The sequence below is a fragment of the Epinephelus lanceolatus genome, chromosome 16 (genome assembly GCF_041903045.1).
Source record: "Epinephelus lanceolatus isolate andai-2023 chromosome 16, ASM4190304v1, whole genome shotgun sequence".
NCBI classification, from domain to species: Eukaryota; Metazoa; Chordata; class Actinopteri; order Perciformes; family Serranidae; genus Epinephelus; species Epinephelus lanceolatus.
Genome location: NC_135749.1, coordinates 32894141 through 32910267, shown reverse-complemented (window position 1 = coordinate 32910267; position 16127 = coordinate 32894141). Strand labels below are relative to the sequence as shown.

The 16127-nt window shown below is 45.4% G+C and overlaps 1 protein-coding gene across 4 annotated transcripts in view; it reads right to left on the bottom strand.

Annotated features, from left to right (window-relative positions):
* Positions 1-331: 331 nt before the first annotated feature.
* Positions 332-16127, bottom strand: part of cacng8a (calcium channel, voltage-dependent, gamma subunit 8a) — a 35262-nt gene continuing 19466 nt past the window's right edge. For all 4 annotated transcript variants that reach the window (XM_078175913.1, XM_078175914.1, XM_078175912.1 and 1 more), the window contains exons 4-6: positions 15240-15323; positions 2907-3047; positions 332-2505 (exon numbers count right to left, since the gene is read on the bottom strand). In XM_078175913.1, the coding sequence (XP_078032039.1) occupies positions 1646-2505; positions 2907-3047; positions 15240-15323 (1085 nt within the window). In that variant the 3' untranslated portion in view covers positions 332-1645. The remainder of the gene's footprint in view (positions 2506-2906; positions 3048-15239; positions 15324-16127) is intronic.

Below are 16127 nucleotides of genomic sequence, written 5' to 3'. Positions count from 1 at the left end.
ATTTTTATTTTGAATTACTGACCCTGTGTCACAACAAATTCATGAATATAACTTTTTTTTCTCGCATGCCTCCACAGTGAAAGAAAGAATCCAACAACTGAGAGAATTCTTGATGAATTGAAGTCATAGGGGTCCAGGTTTAACAACAGCAAAACAATATCAAAACATCCATGTACAAAGTCTCATGCTCCTCGTGGAGTATAATCCATGTCTCTTTTAACACTTTTGAGATCGAGACAGTGTTAAACCAGCATCTCGAGTGTTTAGCAAGTTGAACTTACTGTTTTGTCAATTGGAGTCTGGCTTTGAGGAGAGCACAGATACATTTTACTTTTGGTTCAGTTGCCTGTTGGAAAGGGCTATCTGTTTGGGAAGTACTGAGTATATGAGTGGATGAATGAGACTTGTACCAGAGGGTTTAGGAGTCCTCTGCCAGAAAATTTTGTAACATCAAATTCTTAATTTCCTGCGTTCTGGTGAAGTTTCATTTTTTGAATTCATGCCCTTTCTGCAATTTATGATGTAAATGTCTTTTATTTTGTCAAAATAAAAGTCATCTGCTTTTTATGGAGGGGTACAAATGCACATGTCCTAAATATTAAGGGGGGCATGTCCCCTCTGAAATCTGCACCTATGCTCGTGTGGCATGTTTCACGTCAAGATAAACAGGGTTAGTAAACGGTAGAAAGCAGTTTAGAGGCCAGTAAAGAACTTGGTGCTGGCTATTTTAAAATGATGTTTGAGCGCTGCTGGGACATGAACAGTATTTTGTGGTGGCTTGTCATTAGCTGGAGCTCATAAATACTGTGACTGCTGCAGAGTCATTTGTCCTGGGAGTGAAAAGCAAATATAAGCCAGATTTTAGTGTTAGTGGTTTTGTTTTGGCAAGTGGGAAAGGGGCTTTGGATTATACTTCACAAGTTGTGTTTGAGTTTGTAAACTGATGTTTTGATATAGTTTTGCTGTTGCTATACCTGGACCCCTATTACTTAGATTCAACAGGGATGTTCTTCGTTTCTGGATTCTTTGTTTGCTGTGGAGAGATGCAGGGGAAAAAGAAGTTTTCTTCACAAATTCAATGTAACACAGGGTGAGTAAATGATATACAAATGATCATTTGGGGGTGAGGTATTCTTTTAACATTTTTCTTGTTAAAGTGAAGTTGTAGTTTAAACCCCCACAGCAGCTGACAGAATGTAGAGGGGGAGAGTGAGTAACTACTGAGCTCTCCTGCCTCCTCAGCAAGGCACTTAACCCCCAACTACTGCACCAGGAGACTGGTTGTACTGGGAAGCCCCCAGTTGTGTGTGTGATTTTGTACAACAATGACAAAACAATTTCTTTGTACTGAGGCCTCCACTGCACCACTGCTGTATAATTAACTTACAAACAAGGCATTGATGCTAAAGTCATGACCATTTTAAGGCAGTTGTCATGAATTTGCACATCATATCAGGTGCTCTATGACTGTTAATGATATTGGTAATTAATTATGGCAGCTAGATACCCCAGGCTCAAGGACAGAAACATTACCGCTGAAGTGTCACCCACACATTTTCAGCCCTACTCTTCCTCTCTGTCAACTCAGATATCTCTAACATCTCTTTCATTTCAACGCTCTCTCCCTCTTATCCGAGGTTTAGTTTTAAACTGGCGTAGTTTTCCTGTTAAGTGTATCTGAGTTGCTATCCCTGTCCCTTTTGGCTGTCAGTCGGTCCAGGGTTCCCATGTTGCCCCTGTCCCTCTCCATGGTGGCTGTGGATATCGGAGCCGTCTGAGCTGTTGAGGCGGCTGATGTGGAGGTATTCAGCGGTGCTGCGTTCTGGGCGACAGCCGCTGCTGCTGCCAAGTTGGACTTGGAGTGAGATGGGAGTGTGCCACTGCTTATCACGGCTCCTCCTCCTCCTGATCCTGATCCTCCTCCTCCTCCACTGCCGCTGGAATCTTTAGGGAAGTAGTTGTGAAGCTGGTACAAGGTAGCGCGGTCCACAGTGCCGTAGAGAGGTGGGGCGCCTCCTCCCAGGCTCCCCAGCTTGGAGTCCCTCGACAGGGTGTACATGGAGATGTCACCACCTCCTCCACTTCCACCGCTGCTGGTGTGGTGTGGGTTGGGCAGAGTGGCCACAGAAAAGGGTGGGGCAGAGGGCGGCAGGCTGAAGGTCTTGGAGGTGCCGATGGGCGAGGTCTCCTGTGAGCGTGGCGGGTCGGTTGAGCGTGAGCTGGAACGGGAGCGCCGTCTGAAGCGGTAGCTGGGCAGCCGCAGCATGGCGTGTGTGGTGCTCTTGAAGAGGTCGGTGCGTGAGCGGCAGCGCAGCTCCTTGTTCTTCTCTATGTAGATGTTGACAGCGAGGACACCCACCATCTCGGCCAGGATGAAGGACAGGCCGCCAAAGTAGAAGGACCAGCCGTAAGAGTAGTGCCACTTCTTGTCCTCATCTTTCTTGGGGGAGATGTCGCTCAGTGCTGCCGAGATGTACACAATCACTCCAATGATGTTGCTGAGGCCTGAGGAAATATACAAGACTTCTACTGTAAGTGCTCCCCTGAGACACATTAACCTGCAGATTCATTAAATTGTTTTCCTTGCAGGGATACTGGAACTGTTTCCTTTCAGTTACACAGAGAAGAAAATCAATCTGCAGATCATCCACAAGAGCTTCTTATTACGCCTGCATTAGACTGATAGATCTAAAACATCAGAATGTCAAATAGCACAGTTTAATTTCATTTCTTGGTGGAATAAGACAGAGTGTGAGAACAAAGGCATGAACTAAAGGTAGTCTAACCAGAGCTGAAAACAAAATTTAAACCCATATTTACTCTTAAATGTAAGAACACCCATGGGAAACTTTATCTCCAAGCTATAAGCGAAAGAACAGAGGCCTCTGTCAAAACCGCAGTCTTACCTGCAGCTACAAATAGAATCCCTCCACCAAGAATGATGTTCCTTTTGCTCTTGTAGAAGCCGCTGGAAGCGACACACACTCCACCCAGCAGGAGCAGTATGGCGCTGAGGATGGGGAAGATGCTGGAGGCTCGCACCACACCTGCAGATGAGGACACCGACAGCAGCAGATTATCATCATGTCCTGTTATGTCATTATCAACTCTCTCTAGACTTTGTTTATGTGTGATATGCCAGATTCTGTACTTTTTGTACATTTTTCAATACTATTAGTGAGCAGTTTTTTGAGGTTCAACACCATTTGAAGGTGCAAAGTTAACAGCCTTGTGACACTCCGCGGAGAGAAAGTGTTACCAAGATGTGTTGTAGCTGACACTACAACTTGGCTCTGTAACAGCAACTATCTATAAGTCTCCTACATAATATATAGGACATAATGTCTGGGGCTCCAGAGGACAACAAATTTTTAATAAACAGCCTGCATTACAAACTGAGTGTAGAATTTTAAAGACAAGGGGGTCTATGCAAGGAATGGAGGGTCTAATGAAAATCTGACATTAACAGGCCCTATCTATGTCAATTTTCTGGCTCATACTTGTATTTTGAGTTTCTACAAGAATCCGTTTACATGCTTTTTTGGTAAAAAAAGAAAATAATTTTCCTCATGCGGTCTGTGCTGGAACACCTGTATTCACAGTTCACAGTCTCAGTTTCAGCACCTGTCTCTTTAAGCCCCACTCATGGAAAAAACAAAACAAAACAAACAAACAAACAAACAAAAAACAGCCTGCTCTGATTCGTCAGCGTTTCCGGGTTCTTTGCATCTCTATACCATGATTGCAGCTGCCAAAATACTGTAACATGAAAAATCACTTCACAACGAAACATGCTCAAGCTGGAATATGATCTGTAATTGGGGAGAAATTGTGATGATTTGGGTTCCTGTGGTATGTTTTTGTGTTTGTTCTCTCTCTCCCTCCCCCTTTCTTCTGTTCTGCAGTGCATGTGTGTGTCAGGGGGCGTGGCTGGCTTCTCCTGCAGCAGCAGATGAGGCACACCTGTCTTCAATCACTTCATCTTCCTGTCTACAAAAGCCTGGTCTTCACTCCACTACGCTGCCAGATAATTCCGTCATGTTCGGTAGAGCTCTGTCTTCTTACATTTTGTATCTTGTGCTCAACTTGCTGCATAGCCGTATCTTGCTGCCTATTCTTCTAGTGTTGCTAGAGGTTTTTGTACTTTCTTGTGGTTTTTTCCCTGTTGTACTCAGGTCGTTCTTTGTGCCTCACCGTGTGCCTGAGTTTTTTCAATCCATCCTTCGGTGAATATTCTACGAGCCAGCCAGCTCCCTGCCTCCACCGCCTGCTCTTGTTTTTTCTTATTGTTAATAAACCTTTTTTGTGACTGACCTGCATCAGTATCTGCTTTGGGGTCCAAACAAAACCTGTACCTACCAGAATTATCTGGCCACCATGGACCCCGCAGATATTGAGAGGATCAAGCAGGCAATATCCTCTCAAGGAGCCCTTGTAGGGCAGCACGAACAAGCCCTACAGGAGATTGTGGACACTCTTCGCAACCTTACCACCAGTGTGACTCAGCTTGGCGGCCGTATGGACCAAGTCTCCACTCCTCTCACCACACTGACAGCTCCAGCTCCCCCAGCTCCCCCAGCTCCTCCAGCTCCTCCAGCTCCAGCTCTTCCAGACATCCAGCCCAGCCACCCCCGTGAACCCTTCATCCCCACACCTGTCAGGTATTCAGGAGAGTTAGGGTCATGCCGTCAGTTCCTTCACCAGTGTTCTCTTGTGTTTGATCAGCAGCCATTAACGTATTCTACTGATAAATCTAAGATTGCTTTTATTATGAGCTTGTTAATTGAGAAGGCATCAGCTTGGGCGGTGGCTATGGCTAACAGTAACTCACCCATTAGTCAGTCTTTTCAGTCACTTACTGCTGAGATGCTGAGAGTTTTTGACCATCCGCTACAGGGTAGGGAGGCCAGTAACCGGCTTCTTTCTTTACGTCAGGGCTCAGATTCTGTTGCTAGTTACTCCATTGATTTCCGCATTCTTGCAGCTGAGAGCGGGTGGGATGAGAAAGCCTTACAAGGGGTGTTCCTTCGTGGCTTAAGTGAGGAGTTAAAGGATGAGCTAGCTGCTCGGGATGAAACCTCCTCCTTAGAAGAGTTAATTTCTTTGGCCATTCGCTTAGATAACCGCCTCCGTGAGAGGCGTAGGGAGAGAACAGGCAGGCAGAGTTTCCCTTTTCCCCTCTCGAAGCCCAAGTCTCCCCGGCAGCTGGCACCATCTGCGTCTCTGGAGCCACCTTCCTGCAGTGTTTCTCCGCCTACGGTCTCATCACCTCACAGCAGCGAGGAGCCCATGCAGCTGGGGAGGATGAGGCTCACCCCTGCAGAGCGTCAACGCCGTTTCCACCAGAGGCTCTGCATTTACTGTGGCCAGGCTGGCCACATCCTAGCCAACTGTCCCACTCTGCCAAAAGAACAGGCTCATCAGCCACAGGGGGGGCGGTGGTGAGCAATGCATCTGTCGTTTCTCCCCCCTCCAATCGCATTCAGCTTAAGGGTACTGTGTCATGGTCACAAGTTTCTCTACCTCTCCAAGTCTTGGTTGATTCTGGTGCTGATGACAATTTTATTGACTTTGATTTTGTTCTGCAGTCTGACTTACCCACAGAGCCCCTTCCTGAACCCAAGGACGTTTTTTCCCTCGATGGAAAGCTTCTCGCCCGTGTCACTCACCGTACTGCCCCAGTTTCACTGCTACTTTCTGGTAATCATCACGAGACTCTTTCACTCTACATCATTTCATCGCCCACTTACCTGCTAGTGTTAGGTCTCCCTTGGCTTAAGTTACACAATCCACACATAGATTGGTCTACCTCATCCATCACCAATTGGAGTCTGTTTTGTCACTCACATTGCTTACACTCAGCCATCCCCACCACTGCCACCATCACACCAGTTCCTCCCAAGCTTGTTAACCTCACCTCTGTCCCTGTTGAGTATCACGACCTCCAGGAGGTTTTTAACAAGGATCGTGCCTTGTCTCTACCTCCTCACAGGCCTTATGACTGTAGCATTGACTTGCTCCCTGGCGCCCCCTTACCTTCCAGCAAACTGTATAATCTCTCCAGGCCCGAAAAGGAGGCCATGGAGACTTACATAACTGACTCCCTTGCTGCTGGAATCATTCGTCCCTCTTCCTCACCGTTGGGCGCGGGGTTTTTCTTTGTTGATAAGAAGGACAAGACTCTACGCCCCTGTATTGACTTCAGAGGTTTGAATGACATAACTGTTAAAAACAAATATCCCCTTCCACTCATTGACTCAGCCTTCGGTCCCCTCCACCAGGCCACTGTTTTTTCCAAGTTGGACCTCCGCAATGCCTACCACCTGGTGAGAATAAAGGAGGGGGATGAGTGGAAGACTGCCTTTAACACTCCTCTGGGTCATTTTGAGTACCTTGTAATGCCTTTTGGATTAACCAATGCACCAGCAGTTTTTCAGGCACTCATTAACAATGTCCTGCGTGACATGCTCAACAGATTTGTGTTTGTTTATTTAGACGACATCTTAATTTTCTCTCGCTCTCTCCAAGAACATGTCCAGCATGTTAGATTGGTGCTGCAAAGATTGTTAGAGAACAGACTCTGTTAAAGCCGAGAAGTGTGAATTTCATGTTTCATCTGTTAGTTTTCTGGGTTTCGTGGTGGAGAAAGGGCAGATCAAGACCGACCCTGCCAAGGTTCAGGCAGTGGCTGAATGGCCCACTCCTACAACTAGAAAGCAACTTCAGAGGTTTCTGGGGTTTGCAAATTTTTACCGCCGGTTTATCCGTGACTATAGTCGAATTGCTGCTCCACTAACCAAACTTACTTCTGTGAAATCTCCCTTTGTGTGGTCACCTGCAGCCGAAGCTGCATTTGTGAAGTTAAAGTGCATGTTTTCTTCTGCCCCTGTGTTGTCTCACCCTGATCCTGCAGCTCAGTTTGTGGTAGAGGTTGATGCCTCGGACTCTGGTGTTGGGGCAGTCCTCTCCCAGCGCTCCACCTCGGACCAGAAGCTGCATCCCTGCGCATTCTTCTCCCGCCGACTCACCCCGGCGGAAAAGAATTATGATGTTGGGAACCGAGAACTGCTGGCGGTAGTTTTAGCCCTCCAAGAATGGAGGCACTGGCTGGAGGGCGCTATTCACCCATTTGTTGTATGGACTGATCATAAGAACTTGTCTTATCTCCATTCCGCCCGCAGGCTCAACTCACGCCAGGCTCGGTGGGCCCTGTTCCTGGGCCGGTTCAACTTCACGCTCACCTACCGGCCGGGATCCAGGAATGTCAAGCCTGATGCCTTGTCACGTCAGTTCGCCCCTCCAGTTGAGGAGTCATCTGAGGAAACCATCCTGCCATCTTCCTGTGTGGTGGGAGCAGCCAGGTGGGAGATTGAAGGGGTGGTCCAGGAGGCCCAAGAGGATCATCCGACTCCCGAGGATTGTCCACCAGACCGGCTGTTCGTGCCTCCGTCTGCCAGATCTCCTGTGCTCCAGTGGGGACATGGCTCCAAGTTTGCTTGCCATCCAGGTTTTCATCGGACCCTGGCCCTTCTTCAGCAGCGCTTCTGGTGGCCCTCCATGTCCGCTGATACGAGGGAGTACGTCTCCGCCTGCGCCGTGTGCGCTCGCAGCAAGGCATCTCACCGTGCCCCCGCTGGCCTTCTTCGCCCCCTTCCCATTCCTCACCGACCTTGGTCTCACATCGCCGTGGATTTTGTCACCGGCCTGCCTCCATCGGAAGGTAACACCACTATCTTAACTATTGTTGACCGTTTTTCCAAGGCTGTGCACTTCATTCCCCTGCCTAAACTACCTTCTGCTCTCGAGACTGCTACTCTGCTCATCCAGCATGTCTTCAGACTTCATGGCATTCCACAGGACATAGTGTCAGACAGGGGTCCACAGTTCTCCTCCCGGGTATGGAGAGCCTTTTGCCAGGCATTGGGGGCGTCGGCCAGCCTGTCGTCAGGTTACCACCCACAAACTAACGGTCAGACGGAGCGGGCGAATCAGGACCTGGAGGCAGCCCTTCGATGTGTCACCTCATCACCCGGTTTCCTGGTCCACCCACCTTCCCTGGGTTGAATATGCCCACAACTCCCTGGTTTGCTCCGCCACAGGTATGTCTCCATTCATGGCTTCTAATGGTTTCCAACCCCCACTGTTCCCAGCCCAGGAGACGGACGTGGCAGTTCCCTCAGTGCTGGGGCATCTCCGGCGTGCCCGCCGAGTCTGGCGTGAAGCCCAGACAGCTCTCATCCGCACTGCTGCACCGCACCAGAGACTGGCAGACCGCCACCGCACTCCAGCCCCAGATTACCAGCCTGGTCAGAAGGTCTGGTTATCCTCCCGTGACCTCCCACTTCAAACCGAATCCTGGAAACTGGCACCCAGGTACATTGGCCCTTTTGAAATTGATCACATTATTAATCCCAGTGTGGTTAAGATAAAGCTGCCTCCCTCCTTGAATGTCCACCCGTCGTTTCACGTGTCTCTCCTAAAGCCAGTTTCCACTAGTCCTCTGAGCCCTCCGGCCGAACCCCCTCCACCCCCCCGGATCATTGACAACCACCCTGCATTCACTGTCCGGCGGGTGTTGGATGTACGTAGGCGGGGCCAGGGTTTCCAGTATTTGGTAGATTGGGAGGGGTATGGGCCAGAGGAGCATTCTTGGATCTCTCGCTCCCTCATTTTGGACCCTGATCTCCTCAGACTTTTACTCCCAGCACCCAGACAAGCCTGGTAGGCCGCCAGGAGGCGTCCCTTGAGGAGGGGGTACTGTGATGATTTCGGTTCCTGTGGTATGTTTTTGTGTTTGTTCTCTCTCTCCCTCCCCCTTTCTTCTGTTCTGCAGTGCATGTGTGTGTCAGGGGGCGTGGCTGGCTTCTCCTGCAGCAGCAGATGAGGCACACCTGTCTTCAATCACCTCATCTTCCTGTCTACAAAAGCCTGGTCTTCACTCCACTACGCTGCCAGATAATTCCGTCATGTTCGGTAGAGCTCTGTCTTCTTACATTTTGTATCTTGTGCTCAACTTGCTGCATAGCCGTATCTTGCTGCCTATTCTAGTGTTGCTAGAGGTTTTTGTACTTTCTTGTGGTTTTTTCCCTGTTGTACTCAGGTCGTTCTTTGTGCCTCACCGTGTGCCTGAGTTTTTTCAATCCATCCTTCGGTGAATATTCTACGAGCCAGCCAGCTCCCTGCCTCCACCGCCTGCTCTTGTTTTTTCTTATTGTTAATAAACCTTTTTTGTGACTGACCTGCATCAGTATCTGCTTTGGGGTCCAAACAAAACCTGTACCTAACAGAAATGAACCAACCAAGAGTACATGTTTCCCTGACATTAGCATGTAGCTAAATGTAGCAGTGTACTTGCTGCAGGAAAATGATCGTGTGGAGCAGCTCTTTCTCCCATTAAAAAAAAAAAAGTAAATAAAAGCTTCTAAATCCAACTGGACATATTCCAGCGAGAATAGGACCCGAAACTAGGAAGAAATTTACAACATCAGCAAGCAGGATTACGTTTCTCTGATGTTAGCATGTAGCTATATGGAGCAGTGTACTTGCATCCAGGGAATGACTATAACAGTGTATAGCTGCACTTTTCCTTGTTAAAAATCAAAAATAAAAGCTTCTAAACACTACAGTATACTTTCCTGCAGAAATATGATCCCAAATTGGTGAGAAATTAACAATAGCAAAACTTGGCAACCAAGTTTACATTTCCCTGACATTAGCATGTAGCTACAGCAGTGTACTTGCAGTCAGAGAATGACTGTGTATATCGGTACTTCTACTGTTAAAAATCACGCCAAACGGACATACTCCAGCAGGAATATGATGCAAAAATTGAGAAATTTACAACATTAGCAACCAAATTTACATGTTTCAGTGACTTTGGGATGTGGCTACATGTAGCAGTGTACTTGCTGCTAGGGAATGACTGTGGTACTTTCTCCTGTTAGAAGTAGTCAATAAAAGCTTCTTTACACAATTGGACACACTGCAGTAGGAATATGTGCTGAAAATGGGGAGAAATTTATAACATCAGCAAATAAGATTACATGTAACCCTGACGTTAGCATGTAACAACATGTAGCAGTGAGCTTGCAGTTGATTGTATAGAGTGTAGGGATCCTTTTTAACATGACAAATCACCATTAAAATCTCCTAAACCAAAATCTTCACATGTATCTAAATGTGGAAGTGTACACTATGTAATGTAAACTCTGGCAGTGTGCCTGGAGCAGATGCCCATAAAAAAATCTGTCACAAGCTGATGTAAACATGTAGCCAAAATCAAGAAAAAAAATTGGAAATAGATTATTCACAGTGGTCTGCAGCTTGAGGTCTTTGCTCACAGGGATTACTTTCATATACAGTCAGGTCCATAATTATTTGGACAATGATAAAACACCCAAAACACAAGCAAGAAGTGCAGACGGCTGCAGTAAAGGGCTGGCAGAGCATCACCAGGGAAGAAACCCAGCATCTGATGATGCCTATGTGTCCAACACTTCAGGCAGTCATTGACTGTAAAGGATTTGCAACCAAGTATTAAAACTGACTGTTTAATTGATGATTATGTTAGTTTGTCCAAATACTTATGAGCCCTTAAAGTCGGGGGACTGTGTGAAGAAATGGTTGTAATTCGTACACGGTTCATACTACATTTTTGAAAAAAGCCTTAAATGAAAGCTGAGAGTCTGCACTTTAAGCAGGTATTCATTGTTTCATTTAAAACCCATTGTGGTGGTGTACAGAGCTAAAATGATAACTGTATCATTGTCCAAATAATTATGGACCTGACTGTACATTTACTTCATTATTTGAAACCTTGGCCACATCTAGTATGAACATCGGACATAAGGGGCTCTATTTAGATGGTCTAAAGCGGACGGCGGACGGCATGCGGCGCATGGGCATGTCCCAGTCACTTGCTAGTTAGACAGCGCATTTTCAGACTGTGTGCCATGGCGGAGAGTCTAAAAGGGCTGGACTTACTCTGTGAATTAGTCATGGGTGTGTTTTGGGCGTATCATTCCATAAGCCAATCAGAGTGTCACCTCTCATTCCCTTTAAGAGAGGTGCGACTGGAGCACACGGTGGAGAGCTAGTTAGATGGCGGACCTACCAACTGGAAAGAGTGAGCGTTTTACAGCTGAGGAGATGATAAATGTATCTCTATATCGACTGTCCCGTCACATCTGATGACAGATCAAAGGGGATTGGCACCGTTTGGCACGTTTGGCACGCGTAATGGAAACCCAACCTGATTTGATTAACACAGCTGCAAACTAATAAGTTCACATCCCTCTCAGCCAACCACAAACAGCCACAGCATCAGATAGGGAGTATATATTCAGCATATGTCATCTTAGAAAAGTCAGAAGAAAAGAAACAGAGTGAGACTGCGAGAGAGAAAGAGAGTGCGTGCGTGCACACGAGAGAAACACTGTTAAGTTATTCAATTTTATTTTAACCCGGGAGGTTAGAGAGCACAGCTCCCTCTCCAGCATCCTGAACCCCCCCACCTGAAGGTGCAGGAAGGGCTGGTCCCGTGGCTGCACCCGGGCCGTCTGGTCTGGCTGTGCGCGGGCTGCGGAGCTTCCCCCGGGTGCCCCCGGCTGTGTGGCGGGCTGTGCGGCCGCTGTGCATCCTCATCCTCCTCCTCCTCCTCCTCCTCCTCCTCCTCCTCACAAGATGATCTTCAGTTTTACGTTCTAAAAGCTTTTTTTTAAATATACATTTGTACTTGTAGGGCTACAAGTTTACGTTTTTAGTTCACAGAAGCTGGTTATTGTTGTGTTTATGTCAAAATAAAGTTTATGAAACGTTTTCACATCTTTGATTTTGTGATTTACATACCAAAATGATCACAATTCATTTGGGAAAGACAAGTTCATTTTACAGGCTATGCATCATCAGCCCGTGGAGGTCTGCTCGCAGTTCCATATATTCGGACACTGCAGCTTGGACCTCCCGGATTATGATGATCATTATTACTGTGATTAGATCATTCTGATTAATGACTGGCCATTAAGACGTGTTTCTGATAAATATTTTAATGTGCACAATAATAACCTTCCACACTGTAATCATATTTTTATTTGTTATCTTTTGCATATGTGTGGCTGCTCCGTGTGTGTCTGAGCAGAGTGCACGTGCGTTGTGCACCCGCCTAGAGACGCATATTACTAACTTGTTTAACAGCGAAATACTGCGCCGTTGACTTTAGACCAGGTTTTTGTTGGTCACTAGCGCATTTGCTTTTCCTGTCATCTAACTAGCAATGTGCCATGACTGCGCCTGACCACTCCTGACCACTCTGACCACAACTGCGCCGGCATCTAAATAGCAATGACACTTGAGACATGGATTATGTGCCGTCCGCTGTCCACTTTAGACCATCTAAATAGGGCCCTATATATTTTACAGAACATACGGAAAAGGATAATAGGCCCTCTTTAATTAATGTAGGATCCAGTGTTTTGGAGATTGAATCATACCATGGACTAAAAGTCAGAATAACCTCTCACAATAACTGCAGCACTAAACTGCTGGAATACTCTAAAACCATGTTTTGGTCTGTACATTTTACAGTAGTTTGGAGCATGGCCATTACTAGGGATCATTCAGGACCTTCAGTATGGCTGCAAAAGGTTGCATTACTTCACCTAAAACCCTTGCACAGTAAATTCCTCTGCCGACACCTCAAATCTATAGCTGTGATAACATAGAGAGACATTATAGATGATTAAAATGCTGAAGCTCAAACTCTAGGAGGAATATATGAGAAAAGCAGAGTCTTCAAGTTTTGAAGGTGACTTTTTGAGCTGTGTTAGCTTTTGTTTGCTTCTGAAGGAAAGAGATAATGCTGTGATAAGCATATATTCATAGAGGCTTTGGTCAGACATGTCAAACAGTGGTTGCAAATGATTCTCTGAATTTGGTTTTAAGAGGAAAAGGAACAATGTGGGTGGTGTTTGCCTCCTCAGCACATTCTATTGATTATCTAGATAAGTAGCTGATAAAAAAGATTGCTGAGCTGTAGGGAGTCTGTGGCAATTTTCTGACCTTGGTGCTCAGGGGACAAACCCTTACTGTGTGGTACCTCAACAGAATAATGTGATCATTGACTTCTTCCATAGAGTCCTGAAACCTGGAAATGAGTTAGCGCTTTTGTTTTTGGAGAGATGCCTGAAATAAGGTCTGTGGTTAACAAAAGCTTATGAGACTTACATATATTGTTCTATGGCCTTAAATATGTCTGTCAATACCCCACTTGTGAAATTTGAAGCCTTTATGTGTCTTAAAGGGGCTGTTTGTGAAATTCAGAGTGTAGGCTATGAGCTGTCCAGACACAGGACATGGCACAACATGGGAGTAGCTGAGCAGCTAGAAGCTAACAATGCTAACTCCATAAACAGTGCTAAACAATGGTAACAGTGCTATCAAAGCTAACGGTGTTTACCTGGGGGTAAGTGGAATGTGGGCTCTATGCTTCTGCAGCAACGCAGTCTCAATATAAGTGATAACGGGTGAATGCACGCAGTGAAAAGTGGTTGCAATGAGCTAGCCAGCGAGATACACACATGGGCTAACATGGCTGTACCAGCCTAACACAGCAAACCAGACAAAAGTTCAGACTACAAAACACAAAGAGGCAATGTGACTTCTTTCTCTGCTCATGATGCCATTACTCCACTATATCTTTACATGGCAAATATTGGTTCTCTGCTATATTAATGCTCTGAATGTTGCATACAGAACATTTAAAAAAGAGGTTGCCAACAAGTGGTAAAATAAGACTCCAGAAATTGTCAGGGTCATTAAATGTCACAATGCCAAACACGAATTCAACAAGCTTCAAGGAACAACAACATGCTTTAAGGCCAAATTGACATGATGGTGAAACCATAGCATAACAACTTCTCCCTGTGTCACGTGATGCCATTTGGCCCCAAAAATACTTTTTTCCCATAGATGTACTATTGTGAAAGACATATCTGTAAACCAGTGGATACATTTTTTTGGGAGAGTCACAACCCCCGTGAAATGATTTGTTTCAGTATCAGGATTTGATCCATTTGATCTGATAAAATTTGGAAAGTCTGGAAGAGCCACAAGACTAAATAATTTTCTTCTCAATTCAAGTTAGCTGACACCTATACCGGAAGTCAGACGCTCTGCCGATGAAAGTCTCTAGTGCACCTGCTCAATGGGTACAAAGATGCCAAAGATCCAGGCTTTTTCTAAGTTCAGAAGGCTTCAACACTACCACACTAAGCAACATTCGTAGGAACAATTTTTTCTTGTGGCAATTGCATTTATGCCTCACAAATCATAAAAGTGATTTTCATTTTAAAAGATGAATTGAACAAAACACCTAAGTATCATAAAGTATTGTTTGCCACTTATTTTCAGCAATGATCTGTAATTTTAGTGCTTTTTGGTTTGTCAGATGAAGAACTGAGATAATTAGCTGATTAAGAGGTAGGTCAACCAACAGAAATATAATCTGCAACTACTTTAATAATCTCCAGACAGTTTGCAAACAAAAATGATTAACATCCTGATTCCAGCACCTCAACTGCAAAGATCTGATACTTTTGATCTAGTACTCTAAATTTTGGACATGAACATGAACAAGATTGTGCAGCCTTTGGAGAAGTAAAAGATTTCTTGTTCAGTCAGCGTTGCACAGCAAAGTAGATACAAAAGATAGTATCACAGCCTCCTTCACGGAAATAGATATCTTTATGTAATATATGGATAGAACATATACTTTGTAAACCCAAAGGTTCAGGGCTGTACGAACAGAATTCGCCATCACAATGGAAGCAAGATGTGAAACCTGAATCCTGAGCTGAAAATAATCCATTAGTGAAGGCTGTTCTTTCAATCCATCTGTGAAAAAAAAAGCTCTCTGTACACCCCCAGACTCCCAACCTCATGCACCTGGGCATTTAAACACACATACACACACTATACAGACACACACTTACACACACCTCCAGGAACGCTTTGCTTGAAACTGACATCCATGCATTGATGTCCGCCCACCATCCCCTTCTGTCCTTTCTGTATCCATGTGTGATGGAGAGTGTGTGTGTGTGTTCTTCTGTTGTGTGTATGCACCCTGTGTGTAGTGCAAACTAAATGTGTGCATGTGTTTGTGTGTTGCGGTGTCTGTGTGCGTCTGTCGTTCATTTGTAAATGTGTGTGTGTGTGTGTGTGTGTGTGTGTGTGTCACTCACGCAGCAGATACTCTGCAGCATCTTGGTCGTAGTCTGCATCGTCTGGGAAATGATTGATCTGGGAACACACACCTCGCTTCAAGCCTGAAAAACGACAGAAAAGAAGAGGAGAAGAGGGTGAGGAAGAAGGTAGAAAAAAGGAGAGAATTGACGAGGAGGAGAATAAGAAAGAAATACAGAGTGTATTGTTTTGCTCTTGTCTCCATCTTTTTTCTACCATTGTTGCAAGAATGATAGGGATAAAGAGTGAATGACCAACAATCGTGGAAAGAAAAATAAAAATGGGGGGAAAGGGCTAAAGAAAAGGAGTGGTGATGGGGAGCTAGAGATATGGAGGAAGAGAGCGAAGAAGAAGAAGAAGAAGAAGAAGAAGAAGAAGAAGAAGAAGAAGAAGAAGAAGAAGAAGAAGAAGAAGAAGAAGAAAGGGAAGTAAACAAGCTAACAAATGTAAAGACAAGACGGACAGATGAACTGATGATGAGAAAGTAAAACATGAGTTACAAAATGTGAAAGATGTAGGGAGCAAGAAAGACCTGAGCTCTGAGAGTCTGCAAGAAAAAATAAGTTATTGTACAGTATAATTATTTACGAACATACAGCCGATCAGATAAGCAGTTGCTGAATAGCTGTCAACCAGGATTGTACAACCACACTAGCAGGTCTTTAGGCTGTTTGGTGCTTTGATGCTAGAGTCAGCATTCTCACAGTGACAATGTTAAAACAATACTTCCCCCCCAAAAGACTATTTGTCTGCCAATTACTCACCCCATGTTACATTGAATTTTTTAAGACAGCATTGTCTTTCTTGCATGCCTCCACAGTGAACAAAGAACCAAAAATTGAAAAATTTCTTGATGAATTTAAGTCAAAGGGGTCCACGTTTAATAA